Raw genomic sequence first — 16,345 nt, forward strand, 5'->3', positions numbered from 1 at the left:
TTTTTATGTATATTTGCTTAAACTTGGCTTAGAGTTTTGTTAGACAATAAATAAATAAGTAAATTAATTAATTAAAAATGCTAGGCATGGCGGTACATACCTAAATCCCAGCACTCAGGAGGCAGAAGTAGGCAGATTTCTGGGACTTGAAGGCTTGCCTGGTTTACTCAGTTCCAGTCCAGCTAAGGCTATATAGTGAGTTCAAGGCTAGCCCAGGGATATATAGTGAGAACCCATTTCAAAAAGAAGAAGAAGAAGAAAAATTCCTGAAATAAATTCCAGATAATATTTGCTGAGAGTTTGAGTCCTTTGGAATGAATTTCCCCTTAGTTTTATGTAGTCTTTTATTTGCAATTGATTTCTGTTTACTGTTTGACCCTGGGTATATATAAAGCACTAGTGATGTTGCTAAGATCCTGCTGAAACTTTGAGTACCTCTTTTAGTTCAATTGCACAATTGCAGAAGAGAGAAAATAAATTTATAAATGGAAAATTTTTATGTGTTGCATTATGAGTGCCTGTGTGTGAGGGACAGAGTCAAACAAGGGTGTCTTTAGTGACACTCAGTCTTATTTTTTGAGACAGGGTCTTTCATTGAACATGGAGCTCATCAGTTTAACTAGGCTGTCTGGCCAGCAAACTTCAGGGCTGGAATTTGAGGCTTGTGCCCATGCACTAGCTTTTTAAGATAAGTTTTAATATTATTGTGTGTGGGGTGTGTGTGTGTGTGTGTGAGAGAGAGAGAGACAGAGAGAGAGAGAGAGACAGACAGAGAGAGAGAGAGACAGAGAGAGACACAGAGACATAGAGAGACAGAATGAGAGAGAATACATACTTGTTTGAGCACACAAATGTGCACACACACCACTGTGTTCATGTGGAGGTCACCCGGATTTTAGACTTCAGTATCTTAATTTAAGCAACTCTCTCTTTATAGTCACATTATAGTTTGGGAGGCTATGTCAGAAATAGTTACTCTGGCAAGAAAGAAAACTTTTTGTTGTTTTATAAATAGGATGCAGGACACAAAAGATTTGGAGCAGTGTCCTGTAATATCTGTGGAATGCTTTATACGGCTTCAAATCCAGAAGATGAGACCCAGCACCTGCTTTTCCACAACCAGTTCATAAGTGCTGTAAAGTATGTGGTGAGTAGACCTTGTGAGTAAAAGCATGTGTGATAGGCAATTGGGCCAGTTCCTAATGAATTACTGAGTAATTTTATGTTTTTAGAAATGAATAGTATGTACAAAGCAAACATAGCATGCATAGACACTGGCTCACTGTAAAAGAAACCCAAATATAAAAACCAGGGAATTTATCCTAACAAGATGATACTGTGGACTTCTTAATTTAGGTTGTTTTTCAGTGTAATTGGTTTTCAAAAGGTTATTGTACCTTTCTGACTGTGTTATTTGGCTTGTGTATAGTTCTTAAAAAATTTCCTTTATTTTTAGTAATTATTGTGGATGAATCTATTAAATATCCATGTAGCTTAGTGTAATTTACATTTGGGGATTGATAGTATATATTTTATCAAATAGGTGATTTGGGGACTCTTTGCTGTTTTTAGAGTTAGTCTTTATGAAGTTAAAAAAGAATTTTAGCACATTTTTGAAAAAATGCCATAAAGTAAATATGGTTTAGTGAGGTAGGCTGCCTCACTAGTGAGGGTGTTGCCAGGAGTTAACCTGTCTCATTGTCAGTGAATCTTTAAAATAAAAACATTTCTAAATGCCATATTCTGCGTGTCTCCGAGGTTTTTGAAGACCTTACCTAATTGTTTTTACCTTATCTTTCTATACAATCATATCTATCTGTTGTTCCTAAGATGTGTGTTCTTGATAAAAATAGACTAGTAATTGATATGATCAGACTCAGATCATCAGAGTCTATCCCTGGAAGCCCAATGAGAGAGAGTCAGAGTCCAGAGTCGGTGCAAAAGCGAAGGAATTTTACTGATCCAACACATTGGGGTCCATCAGGCTCAGAAGAGTTGAGGACCCTGTCCTGCAAAAGCTGAGGGTTTAAATAACCTTTACAGAAGCAGAACTCAGCAACAGTGGTTAGTTAACAACTGATGGGCTAACAAAGATGACCTTTTTGGGGTTGGGGGCACTTGATTCTGGCAGATGTTTGAGGTAAGATATGTGGATGTGGCCTTTTCTTGGAGGCTTCCAAGCAGGGTGAGGTAGGGGCAGTAAATTTCGAGCAGGCAGGGTGAGGTGGAGGGCTTCCTGGTGAACAATGCTAACTTGCTCTGTTTGTTCTTGCTATCAGCCTACAATACAGCTGTTAAGGTGGCTGCGCTCAGGCCACCTGGAATCTTACAATCATGATTTGATTAACGAACAATTAATTTGTATATCTTATTTATCCTAACCAGCCTGTAGTAGTACTTGTTGGTGCTATTGGAAGTAATCTTGTATTATAATTGAGTTACATGGGCACAATACCTCATATTAGAGTAGAAATATATGTAATGTGTGTGAAGAATAATCATGAATTCTATACCACTCTATCTAAAGTTAAACTTGTTTTGCATCTTTATACCAAATTCTGTATCAGAGAGTTAGAAATAACCTTGTGAGTGACAGTTAGGTATCAAGTTGAGGAGTAGATTCACTAATCTACTTTTTGTTCTATCTTCCTATATACTCAGTTTGGCTGTGGGAGGTGTGCAGCTTGCACGTTCATCTCCCAGCCTAATTTTGGCTCCTTATATTGATTAACAGAATATCCCTTTTAGGCCAAAGTGTTTATTGGTAGCAGTTTTCCCATGGGAACCCCACTTTCTAAGGAGACTGGCTGGCTTTTTTAGGACAGTGTAACACTGTTCTCTCCTTACATAAACCCAAGATTGATGTGAATCCATCCTCTAGATCAGAAAGGATATTATTATCTATTATTAAGAAAAAATTTACGTAGTAACTTTAAAGAAACTTCTGTTGTTTTGAATCCTAGACTGCTGTTGTTAGTGGCCTTTCAGTGGGGGCTCTGCCCTGACTTATTGTGTAGACCATGCTGGTCTAGAATTTACAGAGATCAGCCTGTCTCTGTCTCCTTTGTGTTGGGATTAAGGGCGTGTGCCACCACTGCTCTGTTCAAATATTTCATCTCAAATCCATATGATTATAACTCTTGGTCGTAGGAAGCAACAAATTTGAACTGTAGTGATAGTCCAAAGTCAGTCAAAACCATTTTTAGCTGGGTGTGTCTCTCCATCCACGGCGACCTGGCCGTGTGCTAACCTGTCATGACCTCCTTTTCTTCCTCCTGTACCTGCCCTTTCTCATTCTGCTTTGTGCCCCCCCCCCATTCCCCATGGCCCCCCCCCCCATCCTCAGGCCTGCAAACCTCAAACTTCATCTCTCTCCTGCCAAATCCCAAGCTTCAGTATTTGTTACTAACCAATCAACTGTGAGTAGGTAGGGCAAGGTTTACACAACAAGCACAGGTGTGCAGGAGAAAGTGCTCTCTGGTGGCAACCAGATCTTGGGGGCCAGAGATTAGCATCAGAATACGGCACCAGGCCACCTCCCAACAGAGGTGAGATTGTGATATTTTGATTTTGAATGCTATTTAGAATTCTTTCCATTCTTTTAGATGCTGAATAATTTTGAGTTCCATAAGTGATATAATCTTATAATAAAAATTTGGAGATATGCTGGGCAGCGGTGGCACACGCCTTTAATCCCAGCACTTGTGAGGCAGAGGCAGGTGGATCGCAGTGAATTTGAGGTCAGCCTGGTCTACAAAGAGAGTCCAGGACAGAGCCAGGCCTCTGTTACACAAAGAAGCCCCGTATCGAAAAACAAAAACCAAAAAACACCCCCCCCCAAAAAAAAAGACAAAAAAGAAAAAAGAAATGTTGATACATAGGGAGAGAAATATTTCATTGTGAGATGAGGGCAGAAATAAATAGCTAGAAGATGTGCATTGTGCTGAATTAATATGGCACCAATGGATATAGGAGTAGAGAAACTGAACAAAAATTTCACAGATTTCCTGGGGCTGGAGAGTTGGCTCAGTGGTTAAGAGCACTGACTGCTCTTCCAAAGACCCCGGGTTCAATTCCCAGCATCCACATGGCAGCTCACAACTGTCTGTAGCTCCAAGATCTGACACCCTCACACCAGTGCACATAAGTTAAAATTAAATAAAAATATATTTTTAAAAATTTGACAGATTTCCAAATGACTATAGTATTATGCTGTCTAGCGTGGTGGCCAGTAAGCCATGTGAAACTGAAAATGCTGACCTCAGTCACAGTTGCCAGGATTTAGTAGGCACACATTGCTAGAAGCTGCCATGCTTGCCATGCAGACTGTTTCTATCATCACAAGAGTTATTTTAGAGAGCACTATCACTGAAAGTTGAGTAGTTACAGATGACTAAATGTATAGTGCAGGGAAATCATGATCTAGTTAGACTTAGTTTTAACTTGGAATTTGAATATATATGAAATCTGACTTGTTTGTACTTTGTGTTCACTGTTCTGAAAGGTGACTAGGAAAAAGATGAATGGATGTTAGGCAAAAGAGAACTGAATAGAGCAGAAATCAGGAGTTATTTTAAATTTTATTTTTATTATTTTTAATTATGTGTATGTGTTGATGTGAATACACATGTGTGTGCAGACAGGGGGACTGGATCTCCTGGACCTGGAGTTACAGGTGGTAGTGAGCCACCCTTTGTGAGTCCTGGGAACTGAACTCTGGTCCTCTGCAGTCGCAAGCTCAGTACTCACTGAGCCATCTGCAGCCCAGAAAAACAGTAATCTAATGGTTTGGGGGAATGAAAAAGGAATCTGAGGCAAAGTAACTGTCTTAGAGTTACTATTGCAGTGATGAAACACCACAACCAAAGCAACTTGGGGAGGGAAGGGTTTATTTCGCTTACAGTTCCGATAACAACCAGTTCATCGAAAGCAGTGAGCGCCGAAGCTCACACAGGGCAGGATCCTGGAGGCAGGATCTGGTGCAGAGGCCTGGATCGATCCCTGTGGCCTGCGCATCCCGCTTTCTTGTGGCCACCCACAATAGGCTGAGCCCTCCCCAGCCAAATAGCCAAATGTTATGGAATCTTTTGTATGCGTGTGCATCTGCACCGTAGAGAACATGGAGGGTGTTTAAGACAGGGTCTGTCTGTGTAGTTCTGGCTGTCCTAGAACTCACTCTGTAGACCAGGCTGGCCTTGAACTCACAAAGATACACCTGCCTCTGCCTCTTGAGTACTGGGATTGAAGGTGCGTGTCACCGCCTTCTGGCTGGAAGCATTTTTATTAATTGACTAACTGCTTCCTCCAGGGTGCTTCCTGGTGAGGCTGTGGCTTACCAGCCCTGGAGTTTCCGGGCCTTCCTCAGTCTGGATGGCATGGCAGTGGCAGAAAGGCTTTATTTATTTTTATTGCATTCCTTTAGGTCACCTCTTAGGAAACATCACCTTCCAAATAGATCCCAGGTGCTTCTGTTTGAGTTAACTCTGCCATCACATCAAGCTGCTGTGGTTTCTTTTGCAGTTTTCTTCTAACCCACCTCACTGCTTTCATTTTGTTGTTGTTGTGGTTATTTTCCTATGGCCTGTTCTTCATGGCCATTTAAAAATGGTGATCAATCAAGGGGCTGGAAAGATGGTTCAGAAGTTAAGAGCATTGGCTGTTCCAAAGTCCTGAGTTCAATTCCGAGCAGCCACATGCTGCCTCACAACCATCTATAATGAAATCTGGCGCCCTCTTCTGGCCTGTTGGCAGAATACTGTAAAACAAATAAATCATTGTTTTAAAAAATGTTAGTCAAGTTGACAGTTTGGAGAGATGGCTCAGTAGTTAAGAGCACTTGTTTTTAGACTATAGTCTCAGGTCCCAGAACAAATATGAGGGCTGACAGCTGTCTGTAACTCCAGTTTTAGAGGATCTAAACTCGGCAGTCACCAGGCACACAGGAACCCATACATGCTTGTAGGCAAAACACCCATACACATAAAAATTAATTTTTGGGGCGGGGGGGGCGGGTTTGAGACATGGTTTCTCTGTTTTAGCCTTGGCTGTCCTGGACTCACTTTGTAGACCAGGCTGGCCTCGAACTCACAGTGATCCACCTGCCTCTGCCTCCCAAGTGCTGGGATTAAAGGTGTGTGCCACCACCCCCGGCTTAATTTTTTTTTTTTTTTTTTTTGAGACAGGGTTTCCCTGTGTAGTCCTAGCTGTCCTGGACTCACTCTGTAGACCAGGCTGGCCTGGCCTCGAACTCAAAAGTGATCCTCCTACCTCTGCCTCACAAGTGCTGGGATTAAAGGTGTGCATCCCTTTTTCTGGACCCCACTTTAGGTCTCCTAATCACTGTCTTGACTAGGTCAGTTTTGTTTTTGCTTTATGTTTATGAGTGTTTTCCCTGGGTGTATCTATGCACCACTGTATGCATTGGGTCTTATGGATCTGGAGCATCTGTGGAGCAGCGCATGGGTTCTGGGAATTGTACCTGGGTCCTCTGCAAGAGCTCTTAACTGCTGAGCCATGTCTCTGGCCCCTACTTCCTTTTTTAAATAAATGATATTTGAATAAATCCACCCGTGTGTGTGTGTGTGTGTGTGTGTGTGTGTGTGTGTATGTTTATGTGTGTGTGTATCTACATGCTGCACATGTGTACATGCATATATGTGCAAATGCTTGTGGAGACTAGAGGTTGATGTCAGGCTGCCTCCTCCATAGCATTCCACTTTTAATTGTTTTTTTCTCACTATACTTGAAGCTTGCTGATTGGCTAGACTGGCTGGCTAGCATGCCTCATGGATCCTGTCTGTGCCTCTTGATCCTGGACTCTCCCTTCCTCTGTTTCCTGAGTGAGATAGGGTCTTGGTATGTGGTTTAAACGTCCGTAGTCAATTTCCTAAGTGCTGGAATTACAAGTATATATGATGTTGCCATTTTTTTGGCTAAGTTTGATTTGTATTTTTCCCCCAAGATTGGGTTTCTCTGTGTAGCCTTGGCTGTCCTGGACTCGCTTTGTAGACCATGCTGTCTGAGAACTCACAGAGGAGATCTGCCTGAGTGCTGGGTTTATAGGTGTGCCCCACCGTGTCTGGCACCAAATATTATTCTTTTTAAACAGAAATGATTTAATGAATGCAACTATGCCTTTATAAAGCAAAGGCATGGTTGAAGTCCCTTAATTTCAAGTGTTCTTTCTTGGTTTACTGCTTTACAAATAATCTACTTTATTTTATTTAAGGTTCATTTATTGCACTGATGGATATATATGTAAGTTTCTCTTAATCTGAGGGTTTTCTTATTTCTGTTTTTTTTCCTCTCCATTGCAAATATTTGTTGATGAGTTTCGTTTGAGGTAGTTGTCACTTATTTCCTATGTGTTTTTTTCAAACATGTGAACAAGAGTTCAACATTTTTTTTGTAAAGTGACATTTATTATACATGTTTAGTATAAACTTTTAAATTGAAGTACAGTTTATACATATAATTACTTGTGTACATCATGTATCTGGGTGAATTTATTTGTTCATTTATTGCGACAGGATCTCTCCGTAGCCCTAGCTGTCCTGGGCTCACTCTTTGGACCAGGATGACTTCAAACTCACGAAGTCTTCCTGCCGCTTCCTTCTGAGTGCTGGGATTAAAGGTGTGCACCACCATGCCTGGCATCGATGAATTTTCATAGTTGTTTTGAACTATCACCCACTATTTTTTGATCACATTAAAAAAAAAACCCACCCTCATTTCTACTCTTTAGAGTAGAATATTTATTTAAGCAATGAGAATAAAGACAAATTGATGATTATTTGTTATTGGAAATCCTAACCAAGCCAGGCGGTGGCGCACACCTTTAATATCAGCTCTTGGGAGGCAGAGGCAGACGGATCTCTTGAGTTCAAGGCCAGCCTGGTCTACAGAGTGAGTTCCAGGGCAGCCAGGGCTACACAGAGAAAATAACCCTGTCTCAAAATCAAAAGGAAACAAAAAAGAATTCAAACTAGTATGCTAGGGGTAAAGCCCCATATAAATGTTTTATAGCATCCAGATGGCTAGATGAAGGAAATTTAGGGTTTGGGAAACACTTCTGGGCAGAGGGTTATATACCATGTGCTTAGAATTAAAAGTGGGAGGTATAAATGCCCTAAACTGGAATAGACTTGTTGCAGAAGTGGTGTGGCTATTGGGTAGGTTTCTTAAAATTGTACGTCCTTTACCTCTACTTATTTTCAACTAGTAGACAAATTTCGACTCTTCTTTTTCTTTCTTTCTTTCTTTCTTTCTTTTTTTTTTTTTTTTTTGAAACAGGGTTTCTGTGTGTAGCCTTGACTGTAGACTAGGCTGGCCTCAAACTCACAGTGATGCCCCTGCTTCTGCAAATTTCAGCTCCTAAAACTTCTTTACAAAAAGCAAGTTATCAGCCAGGCAGCGGTGGTGCACGCCTTTAATCCCAGCGCTTGGGAGGTAGAGACAGGTGGATCTCTGAGTTCAAGGCCAGCCTGGTCTACAGAGTGCGTTCCAGGATAGCCAACGAAACACAGAGAAACCCTCCCTCCAAAACAAAAAAAAAAACAAAACAAAACAAAAAAATCAAGTTATCAGTGATGCTGGCAAAGTGACTGCACTTGAGTCACATAAATATTTTGAATACCTTAGTTAATGTGGCTATTTTTGTCTTTGTCCATGACGTATTTATTATTGTACTTTGGGGACATTTTGTTGATTGGTTTTATTTGTATGTATCAATAAGAGAGAATGGAAGCGCCTGAGGGGCCACTCTGTGCTACCATTTGTCTTTAATGTAGCCCTCTGGTGACAGCCATTTTATAGATTTTTTAAGATTAGGAAACAGTTCCAGAGTCATAGTAATTTGTTCAAAGCTAACAAAATACTGTATCTGTTAGTTCCAAGAACCCAAACTTGGGGTTGGAGAGATGGCTTAATGGTTAAGGGCTGTTGCTCTTTCAGAGTAACCAGCCTTGGATCCAGAACCCATGTGGTAGCTCACAGTCATCCATAACTGTAGTTTCAGAGGATCTAACACCCTCTTCTGACCTCTGTGGGCACCAGGCACTCAAGCTGTGTGAGCAAAACACTTAAGCACATAAAATAAACAAAAATATTAAAAAAGTAAGCTTTTACTACAGAACCCTTAGAAAGATTCCACTGAGTTACACCCTCATGAAGATCAATGAAATTTAAATAATAGTAATATTGTCTTTCACGGTTCTCTTCTTATATGCAAAGTCTATTTTGGTACATGACAAAACAATAATATTTAAAATAAAAATTGCCGGGTGTGGTGGTACACGCCTTTAATCTCAGCACTCGGGAGGCGGAGGCAGGAGGGTTGATGTGAGCTCGAGGCCAGCCTCGTTTACAAAGTGAGTCCAGGACAGCCAAGGCTACACAGAGAAATCTTGTCCCGAAAAACAATCTAATTATGATGGTTTTCATATACAAACATGCACATTTCAAGTTATTTTACAAGAACATTTTATACTAAAGTATTAGTAAAACAATAATTTAATTTCTGTGGTGTGTGATATAATTGTACCAGTTTTGAAAAAAAAAATAATTGTACCAGTTTTGTTATTTTTAAAGGCAATTAATAAGAATCCTCTATTTTCGATAATTCAGTTTAGAAGTATGTATAGTTTGAAGTTACTTAAATCTATAGTTCTTTATTGAATTTGTAGTTTGATTTCCTCCTCATTTACTCTGTGGTTTGATTTTTTAAAAGACAAGCCAGTAACTTCCCTTTCACTTTGTAGGAAATGGATTGGTTTCAACTGGTTTCCAAGTAGTAATAATGTTAATGTAAAAAAATTTTTTAAGACCTTGTGCCTTTAAAAACTGTTTATCTATATTTAAATTTGTATGTGATTCTAATGGAGCTTTTTATTCTGATTTCTTAATCTCTAAACATAGATTTATTTATCTTACTTTATGTGTATGAATGTGTTGCTTGTATGTATGCATGTGCACCGTGTGCCTGCCTGCTGAAGCTCCTGGAACTGAGGTTACAGATGGTTGTGAGCCACCATGTGGGGGCTGGGAATCGAACCTGGGTCTTTCATAAGAACAAGTGCTCGTAACTGCTGAGCCACTTCTCAAGCCTGATTTTTTAATCCTGAGATAGTTTTCCCATCCCTAGTTCATTTTAGTTACTTGAATTTTACTTATCCTTGAATATTTACTTTTTAAGGCAGATTTTCAATTTTAAATATCTCGTTATATATGCTGATCTTTGTTACTGGACATTTTTGTCTCCAGCTAAGATCCTGCTCCCATTTCATCAAAAAAACAAAAACAAAACAAAAAGATAACTTAGAAAACCAGTTTCCATCCTTCCAGACTTGTCGTAATATATCAAAAAATTAGCTGCTTTTTTTCTTTATTGAGCTTTAAAATTTTTTAAAGTGATGGTAGAAAAGAATTTTTCTCTAAATAGAAATACAAATTGTTTTTTACAAAGGCCTTTTTACATAACATTGGTTGGGTAAGATAAATGGAACAACTAGTTAAAGCTCATCCTTCTGTTATTATTTTGAACTTCAAAGTTCCTAGTTTTAACCTCTGGTTCAGTCCCATCTTACTAGATTTAAGTGGCTTTTGTTTTGTTTTGTTTTTTTCATGCAGGTTCTGCTCATTAATCACCACGAGTGTGGATCTGAAGAAGAGTTTATTACCTCTTTTTTTGAGTATGTCTAACTTCAGATACACACAACGTAGCCTCCTTCCCTATTAGATTCTTAGAAGGTAGTTATATTTTTTATAGTCTCCTTCTTGTGGCTTTGATAGTTGTGAACAATAAGAGTAAAAGCTGTTCCTTTCATACTGGGCTACTGCATGCGAATCAGTTCCCCCGAAACCTCCTGGAGGGCTTTGGCATGCCAGACATAAATATGAGTACTGTGCAGGTTACCATGTTTCAAAGGAACCTGAGCTGAATTCTTTTATACAGAATCTGCAGAGTTACTCTTTCAATTCTGGGATCACTGACTTTAAGGGGCTTGACTTTTTTTTTTTTTTTTTTTTTTTTTACTATTTTTGGTGTGTGATTTTTCCAAAATTTGTTAAGATGGGAAATGATAGATTAGAACTTCTGTGGTATAACATATCTGTGAACGAGAACTAGAAATTACCTTGTTCAATCTGTTGTAAACTTAACAAAACAGATGATTTATCACACCTTCTTACAGTTAAGTATTAATGAACGGTATTTTTTATGTTTGCAACTTTTAGATAAGTGGATGTACTTTTTGTCGTGTGCATGAATGACTAAACTTACAATATATAAAATCCATTCTTTTATGTCTAGGGCTGGAAAAAAGAAAGGATTCTGGCTGAATATCCTGATGGTAGGATAATAATGGTTCTTCCTGAAGACCCAAAGTATGCACTGAAAAAGGTAACTTTTCAGTGAAATTTCATACAGAAAACTTGGTCTTATATTGCAGGCTTTGAGCATTAACTTGTAGTTCTGAAAACACACATTTAAAGAACGGAACCCACGCAAAGAAAAAATTAATACAGCTCATGTGAGAAATTATGCTAAACCTTACTACATACAAAATAAACGAAGCGGACTGAGTATCACCAGTGCATCACATGGGAGATGTAATCTGCGTTTAGTGGCTCCTAACATTCATGTCACTGAAAAACGAGTTAGCGAAGCATGGCGCTGTGGTGTTATCCAGAGGGTTTTGAAAGGGACCTTGGCCTACACCCGATGAAAAAGGACAGCAGCATTAATCACATTTACACTTAGTGTGTGCACGTAGTAAGCGTTTCTTGCCTTCCAGATTACTTTCTCTTCCATGAAGGGTTGTCACTGATCTAACAGCCTGGTTATACTCTAGTGTGTGTCCAAAGTGTCCACAGCCACAAGGGAAACATTTATTGCTGTATTTTCTTTAGGCTTACAGTTGCACATCTTCAGTGTAGGACTATGTCCCCTGAGAGGAAGCTAACAAAGCCCCTATTACCTGAAGACACAGCTCACATCTTCCTCGATGAGAGGTGTTCTGTGGCTCCTCATGCCTTAGGTCACTTCACTGGTGAGGCAGCTGCAGACAACATATTGGCCCTAGTGACACAGAATGCCTTGGAGCATGTGCGGCTTGTCTTATATTGAAAACACTGAGCTTTGCGAAAGACAAAGCTTACGGAGTCACTAAGTGAGTAATGGAAATCCAAGTATGGATCGTTTCCAACTTCCACTTAAGTGCACAGTAGGAACTTTACAACAGTACCTGACTTTGTCTCGATAGCTGCTGATTTCTTCTAGTAAACTTCTCAAGAAAGCCTACAATTGATTATATTACTAGTTAGTAACTCGTAATAAAATTAAAAGGAATTGTGAGCAACCTAGTTCTAGGGTCCAATCAAATTATGAGGGGGTGAACTTTCATCACTGACTATGAGACGCACTTTGTGTTATGTATTACAGAGGCAAGAGTGTGGAAGCACACTTGAGGTTATTTGCACCGTGGTTTTAGTGACATGAACGGGCATTAGATGGAACGTTTATAACTTGTGTGTCCCTGTTCCGTACACCCCCATAAGACCAGGGTCTCACTGTGCAGCCTGGTTGGCCTGGAACTTGCTGTTTAGAGCAAGCTGCCTCAGACTAGCAGAAATCTGCCTGTCTCTTGTCTTATAAGTGCTGGGACTAAAGGGATGTGCCCCCACTCTGGCAATTTATGTTATTTTAACTGTGGAGAGAAGTAGTGTGTAGGTCCCTATAGAGCTGTGATTTTTTTTTTTTTTTTAGCTTGGAAGAAGCAGTTTGGTGCCATCTTAATGTTGAGGCTCAAACCTCTGCTCTGATTTTCTAAATGTTAATGTTTAACATAAGAAAATTGTCACGTTTGAGTTTTTTTTTCCCCACATAAAAAAATGAAGAACTATTAATATTCCAAGGGATTTTGGGTTGAAATGAGTATAGGGAGTTCTTGATTTGTCTCACTTTTGGATGCTTGCTAGATAGTAAATATGAATTTCTTTCCTCTGTCCCATTAATTTTACTGTTGAGAGGTCTGATGATTAAGGCTTGGGAAGAAAGTGTCTTGCTGACTAAGATACCAGTATGTTCGAACCATTTCAGACCCTGGTGCTCCCACCAAGGGTGTCTTCCTGTTCCTATGTGCTTAGTGCTGCCCTGTCACTCTTCTCACTGCCTAGACGGCTGGGTTGGCAGCACCCCACCCACCTTTCTGCCTAGCTGCTACTAGTGCTTAAAAGACTTTCTAATACAGATAGCTGAAAGAGCTCTTTAAGCCAGCTGTGGTGGTACACCCTGTGCATTTTAGCACTCAGAAGGCAGAAGGATTGCCACTAGTTCAAGTCAGCCTGGGCCAGCCAGAGGTACGTAGCAAAATAGCAAGATTCTGTCTCAAAATCAAAAAGTAACACCCCAAACATAAAGCTCTGTAGAGAATATATATATATTCAGCTTATTGAATGGCTTTTACCCATATGCAATGTTTTTTTTTTTTTTAAAAAGGTATTGTTCTTTACTTGGCAGGTTGATGAGATTAGAGAGATGGTTGACAACGATCTGGGTTTCCAGCAGGCGCCATTAATGTGCTACTCCAGAACTAAAACACTTCTCTTCATTTCTAATGACAAAAAAGTAGTCGGCTGCCTGATAGCAGAGCATATCCAGTGGGTAAGTGACTCTGAGGAGTGCTCGTCGATATCAAGGTTAGCGTGTTACTGTGTGATCCTAAGTAGTGTCCTCATAAGTCTGTCTACATTTAAATGAGGGTATAAATGCAAGAATTACTATATGAATATTGCACTATAGTCCTCAAACTTGGAGCCCTTCCGAGTGCTAGGTTGTAGGTGTGCATCACCACCCCTGCTCAGAAGCAGCCTACCTACCTGCCCGCCCATCCTCCTCCTCTCCCTCTGTTCCTCCCTTGATCTCAGTCTGTAACCCTGGTTGGCTTGAATTTAGAGATTCTCCTTTCTTTGTCTCCCAAGTACTGGGCTTAAAGGCATGCACTCCCATACTGGGCAGGAATTAGTTTTTCAAATTAGTAAGATAAAGCTATGTAACTGATAGTACTTACTGTTTTTGAGACAGGGTCTCACTCTGTAGCCATGGCTATTCTGGAATTCACTATGTAGACCAGGTTGGTCTCATAGAGAACCTCCTGCCTCTGTCTCCCGGGTGTTGAGGTCAAAGCATGTGCTACCATGCCTGGCTGTTTTTGTAGATAAATTTTTATTGTAATCCCACCACACCCATTTGTTCTCATATTTTTATACAGCTGCTTTCATATTACAAAGGCTGAGAGAGTGGTTGTTGCGGTGCCTGAAATAGTTGCTTCTGTGCCTTTGCAGGAGGTTTGTCTTCCCCGAATAGATGCAGTTTTCAGTTAAGCTCTAAGTGAGCAGTTGATTTGTGTTTAGGTGGCAAACTATATAAAAAGCAAACTGGAGTCAGTGATGTGCTCACATGGTGAGGGTTTTGTCTTGGTTTTTCGAGACAGGGTTTCTCTGTGTAACAGCTCTCGTTGTCCTGGAACTTGCTCTTTAGACCAGGCTGGCCTCAAACTCACAGAGACCCACCTGCCTCTGCCTCCCAAGTGCTGGGATTAAAGGTGTACGCCACCATGTCCAGCCACATAGTGAGTTTTACATAGTGCTGAAGGCCAGCCTCAGAGAAGAGAAGGTTCTGGTCCCTTAATCAGTCTCACTGAAATCTGTCTTATGTCAGCCAAGTTCTTGCTCATGCCTTCAGCTGGACTTTGTGAATAACTACTGATGTGTTGATTGTACCACATTAATAAAGTGTGCAAATAAATGTGTACTCTTTATTAGAAATTTATGTGTATGAGTGTTTTCCTCCATGTATGTCTGTGTGTCAGTGTGTGTGCCTGGTGCTCGTGCAAGCCAGAAGAGGACATTACAGATGGTTGTGAGCTACCAAGTGGTGCTGGTAATGGGACCTGGCTCCTGTGGAAGAGCAGCAGTGCTCTTTTTTAATTTTTAAAAAAAGATTTATTTATTCTGTATATCTGCATATACACCTGCCCGCCAGAAGAGGTCATTAGATCACATTATAGATGGTTGTGAGCCACCATCAATTGCTGGGAATTGAACTCAGGTCCTCTGGAAGAGCAGAGAATGCTCTTAACCACTAAGCCATCTCTCCAGCCCCCCTAGCAGCAGTGCTCTTAACTGCCCAGCATGTATCACTCTTAATTTCGGTTTTCGCATTTATTTTAAGTTTTGTGCTTTGTCCATGACTAGGAGACTAGTCATGTTCTTTTTGACTATATTGGCACAAGAATGTGTACTTAGTTTACAGTTATTTATTGACATCAGAGAATGGTGGAAAAGGCTTTCTTAATTTCTCTCCCTATTCTTAGTTCTTGTGTGGTGGTGAGCTCATGAGTTGTGCAGTGTGAGAATAGTCGCTGACTGCTGAGCTCTGAACATGTACATTCACTGCTTAATGTCTCAAAATTATTAATGATGCATATGCTTGATGGTACATATAATTGTGTGTGTGTGTGTGTGTGTGTGTGTGTGTGTGGTGTGTGTGGACACATAATTAGTTAAGTCAGAAAGGAAGCAGTCACAGATTGGTAAGTGGTCTGGTAGTTTGTTAAGCAACCAGACTAATATAGTTGACCCCTCAGCAAGATTCATACTAGACAACTACCACCTTTGTCTCTTCCCATTTTTGACATTTATAGGGCTATCGAGTTATAGAAGAGAAGCTTCCAGTTATCAGGTCAGAAGAAGAAAAAGTCCGCTTTGAAAGGCAAAAGGCCTGGTGCTGCTCAACCTCACCAGAGCCTGCGATATGTGGGATCAGTCGAATATGGGTGTTCAGCATGATGCGGCGGAAGAAGATAGCTTCTCGCATGATTGAATGCCTGAGGTAATGCACGTAGTTCTTCAGGTCACTTCCAGTAGTTTAGAGCTCAGTATAAAGACTGGTAACTGTCTAACTTTTAATTGTATTGATTCTAAGTTTTCTGTAAATACACTAGGTCTGTAAGGTTATTTTGTTTATTTATGTGAAGAGGAAAAAAGTTTCATAGTAGAGAAACAATATTAAATCTCTTCAATTTAAGTTATTTATAACTGTGACATTTGGCCAATATAACATTTCAACCTATGTTCACTGTTGGAGATTTCTTTCCTTTCTTCTTTCTTCTTTCTTTCTTTCTTTCTTTCTTTCTTTCTTTCTTTCTTCTTTCCTTCCTTCCTTCCTTCCTTTCCTCTTTCTTTCTTTTTTTTTCTTTCATTTTTCGAGACAGGGTTTTTTTTTTTTTTTCTGTTTAATATCCCTGGAAGTCACTCTGTGGACCAGGCTGGCCTTGAGCTCAGAGAT

The 16,345-nt window shown here is 40.1% G+C and overlaps 1 protein-coding gene across 7 annotated transcripts in view; it reads left to right on the top strand.

Annotated features, from left to right (window-relative positions):
* Positions 1-16,345, top strand: part of ESCO1 (establishment of sister chromatid cohesion N-acetyltransferase 1) — a 43,323-nt gene that overhangs the window by 20,870 nt on the left and 6,108 nt on the right. For 5 of the 7 annotated variants that reach the window (XM_084780721.1, XM_084780719.1, XM_084780720.1 and 2 more), the window contains exons 7-10: positions 1,016-1,147; positions 11,309-11,398; positions 13,517-13,660; positions 15,702-15,889. In XM_084780721.1, the coding sequence (XP_084636847.1) occupies positions 1,016-1,147; positions 11,309-11,398; positions 13,517-13,660; positions 15,702-15,889 (554 nt within the window). Of the gene's footprint in view, positions 1-1,015; positions 1,148-10,626; positions 10,747-11,308; positions 11,399-13,516; positions 13,661-15,701; positions 15,890-16,345 lie in introns of those variants that run through there. The other 2 variants (XR_014779009.1, XM_084780724.1) reach the window with 2 other exon arrangements.

Source organism: Acomys minous (assembly GCF_964271855.1).
Source record: "Acomys minous genome assembly, chromosome: 4".
Lineage (NCBI taxonomy): Eukaryota > Metazoa > Chordata > Mammalia > Rodentia > Muridae > Acomys > Acomys minous.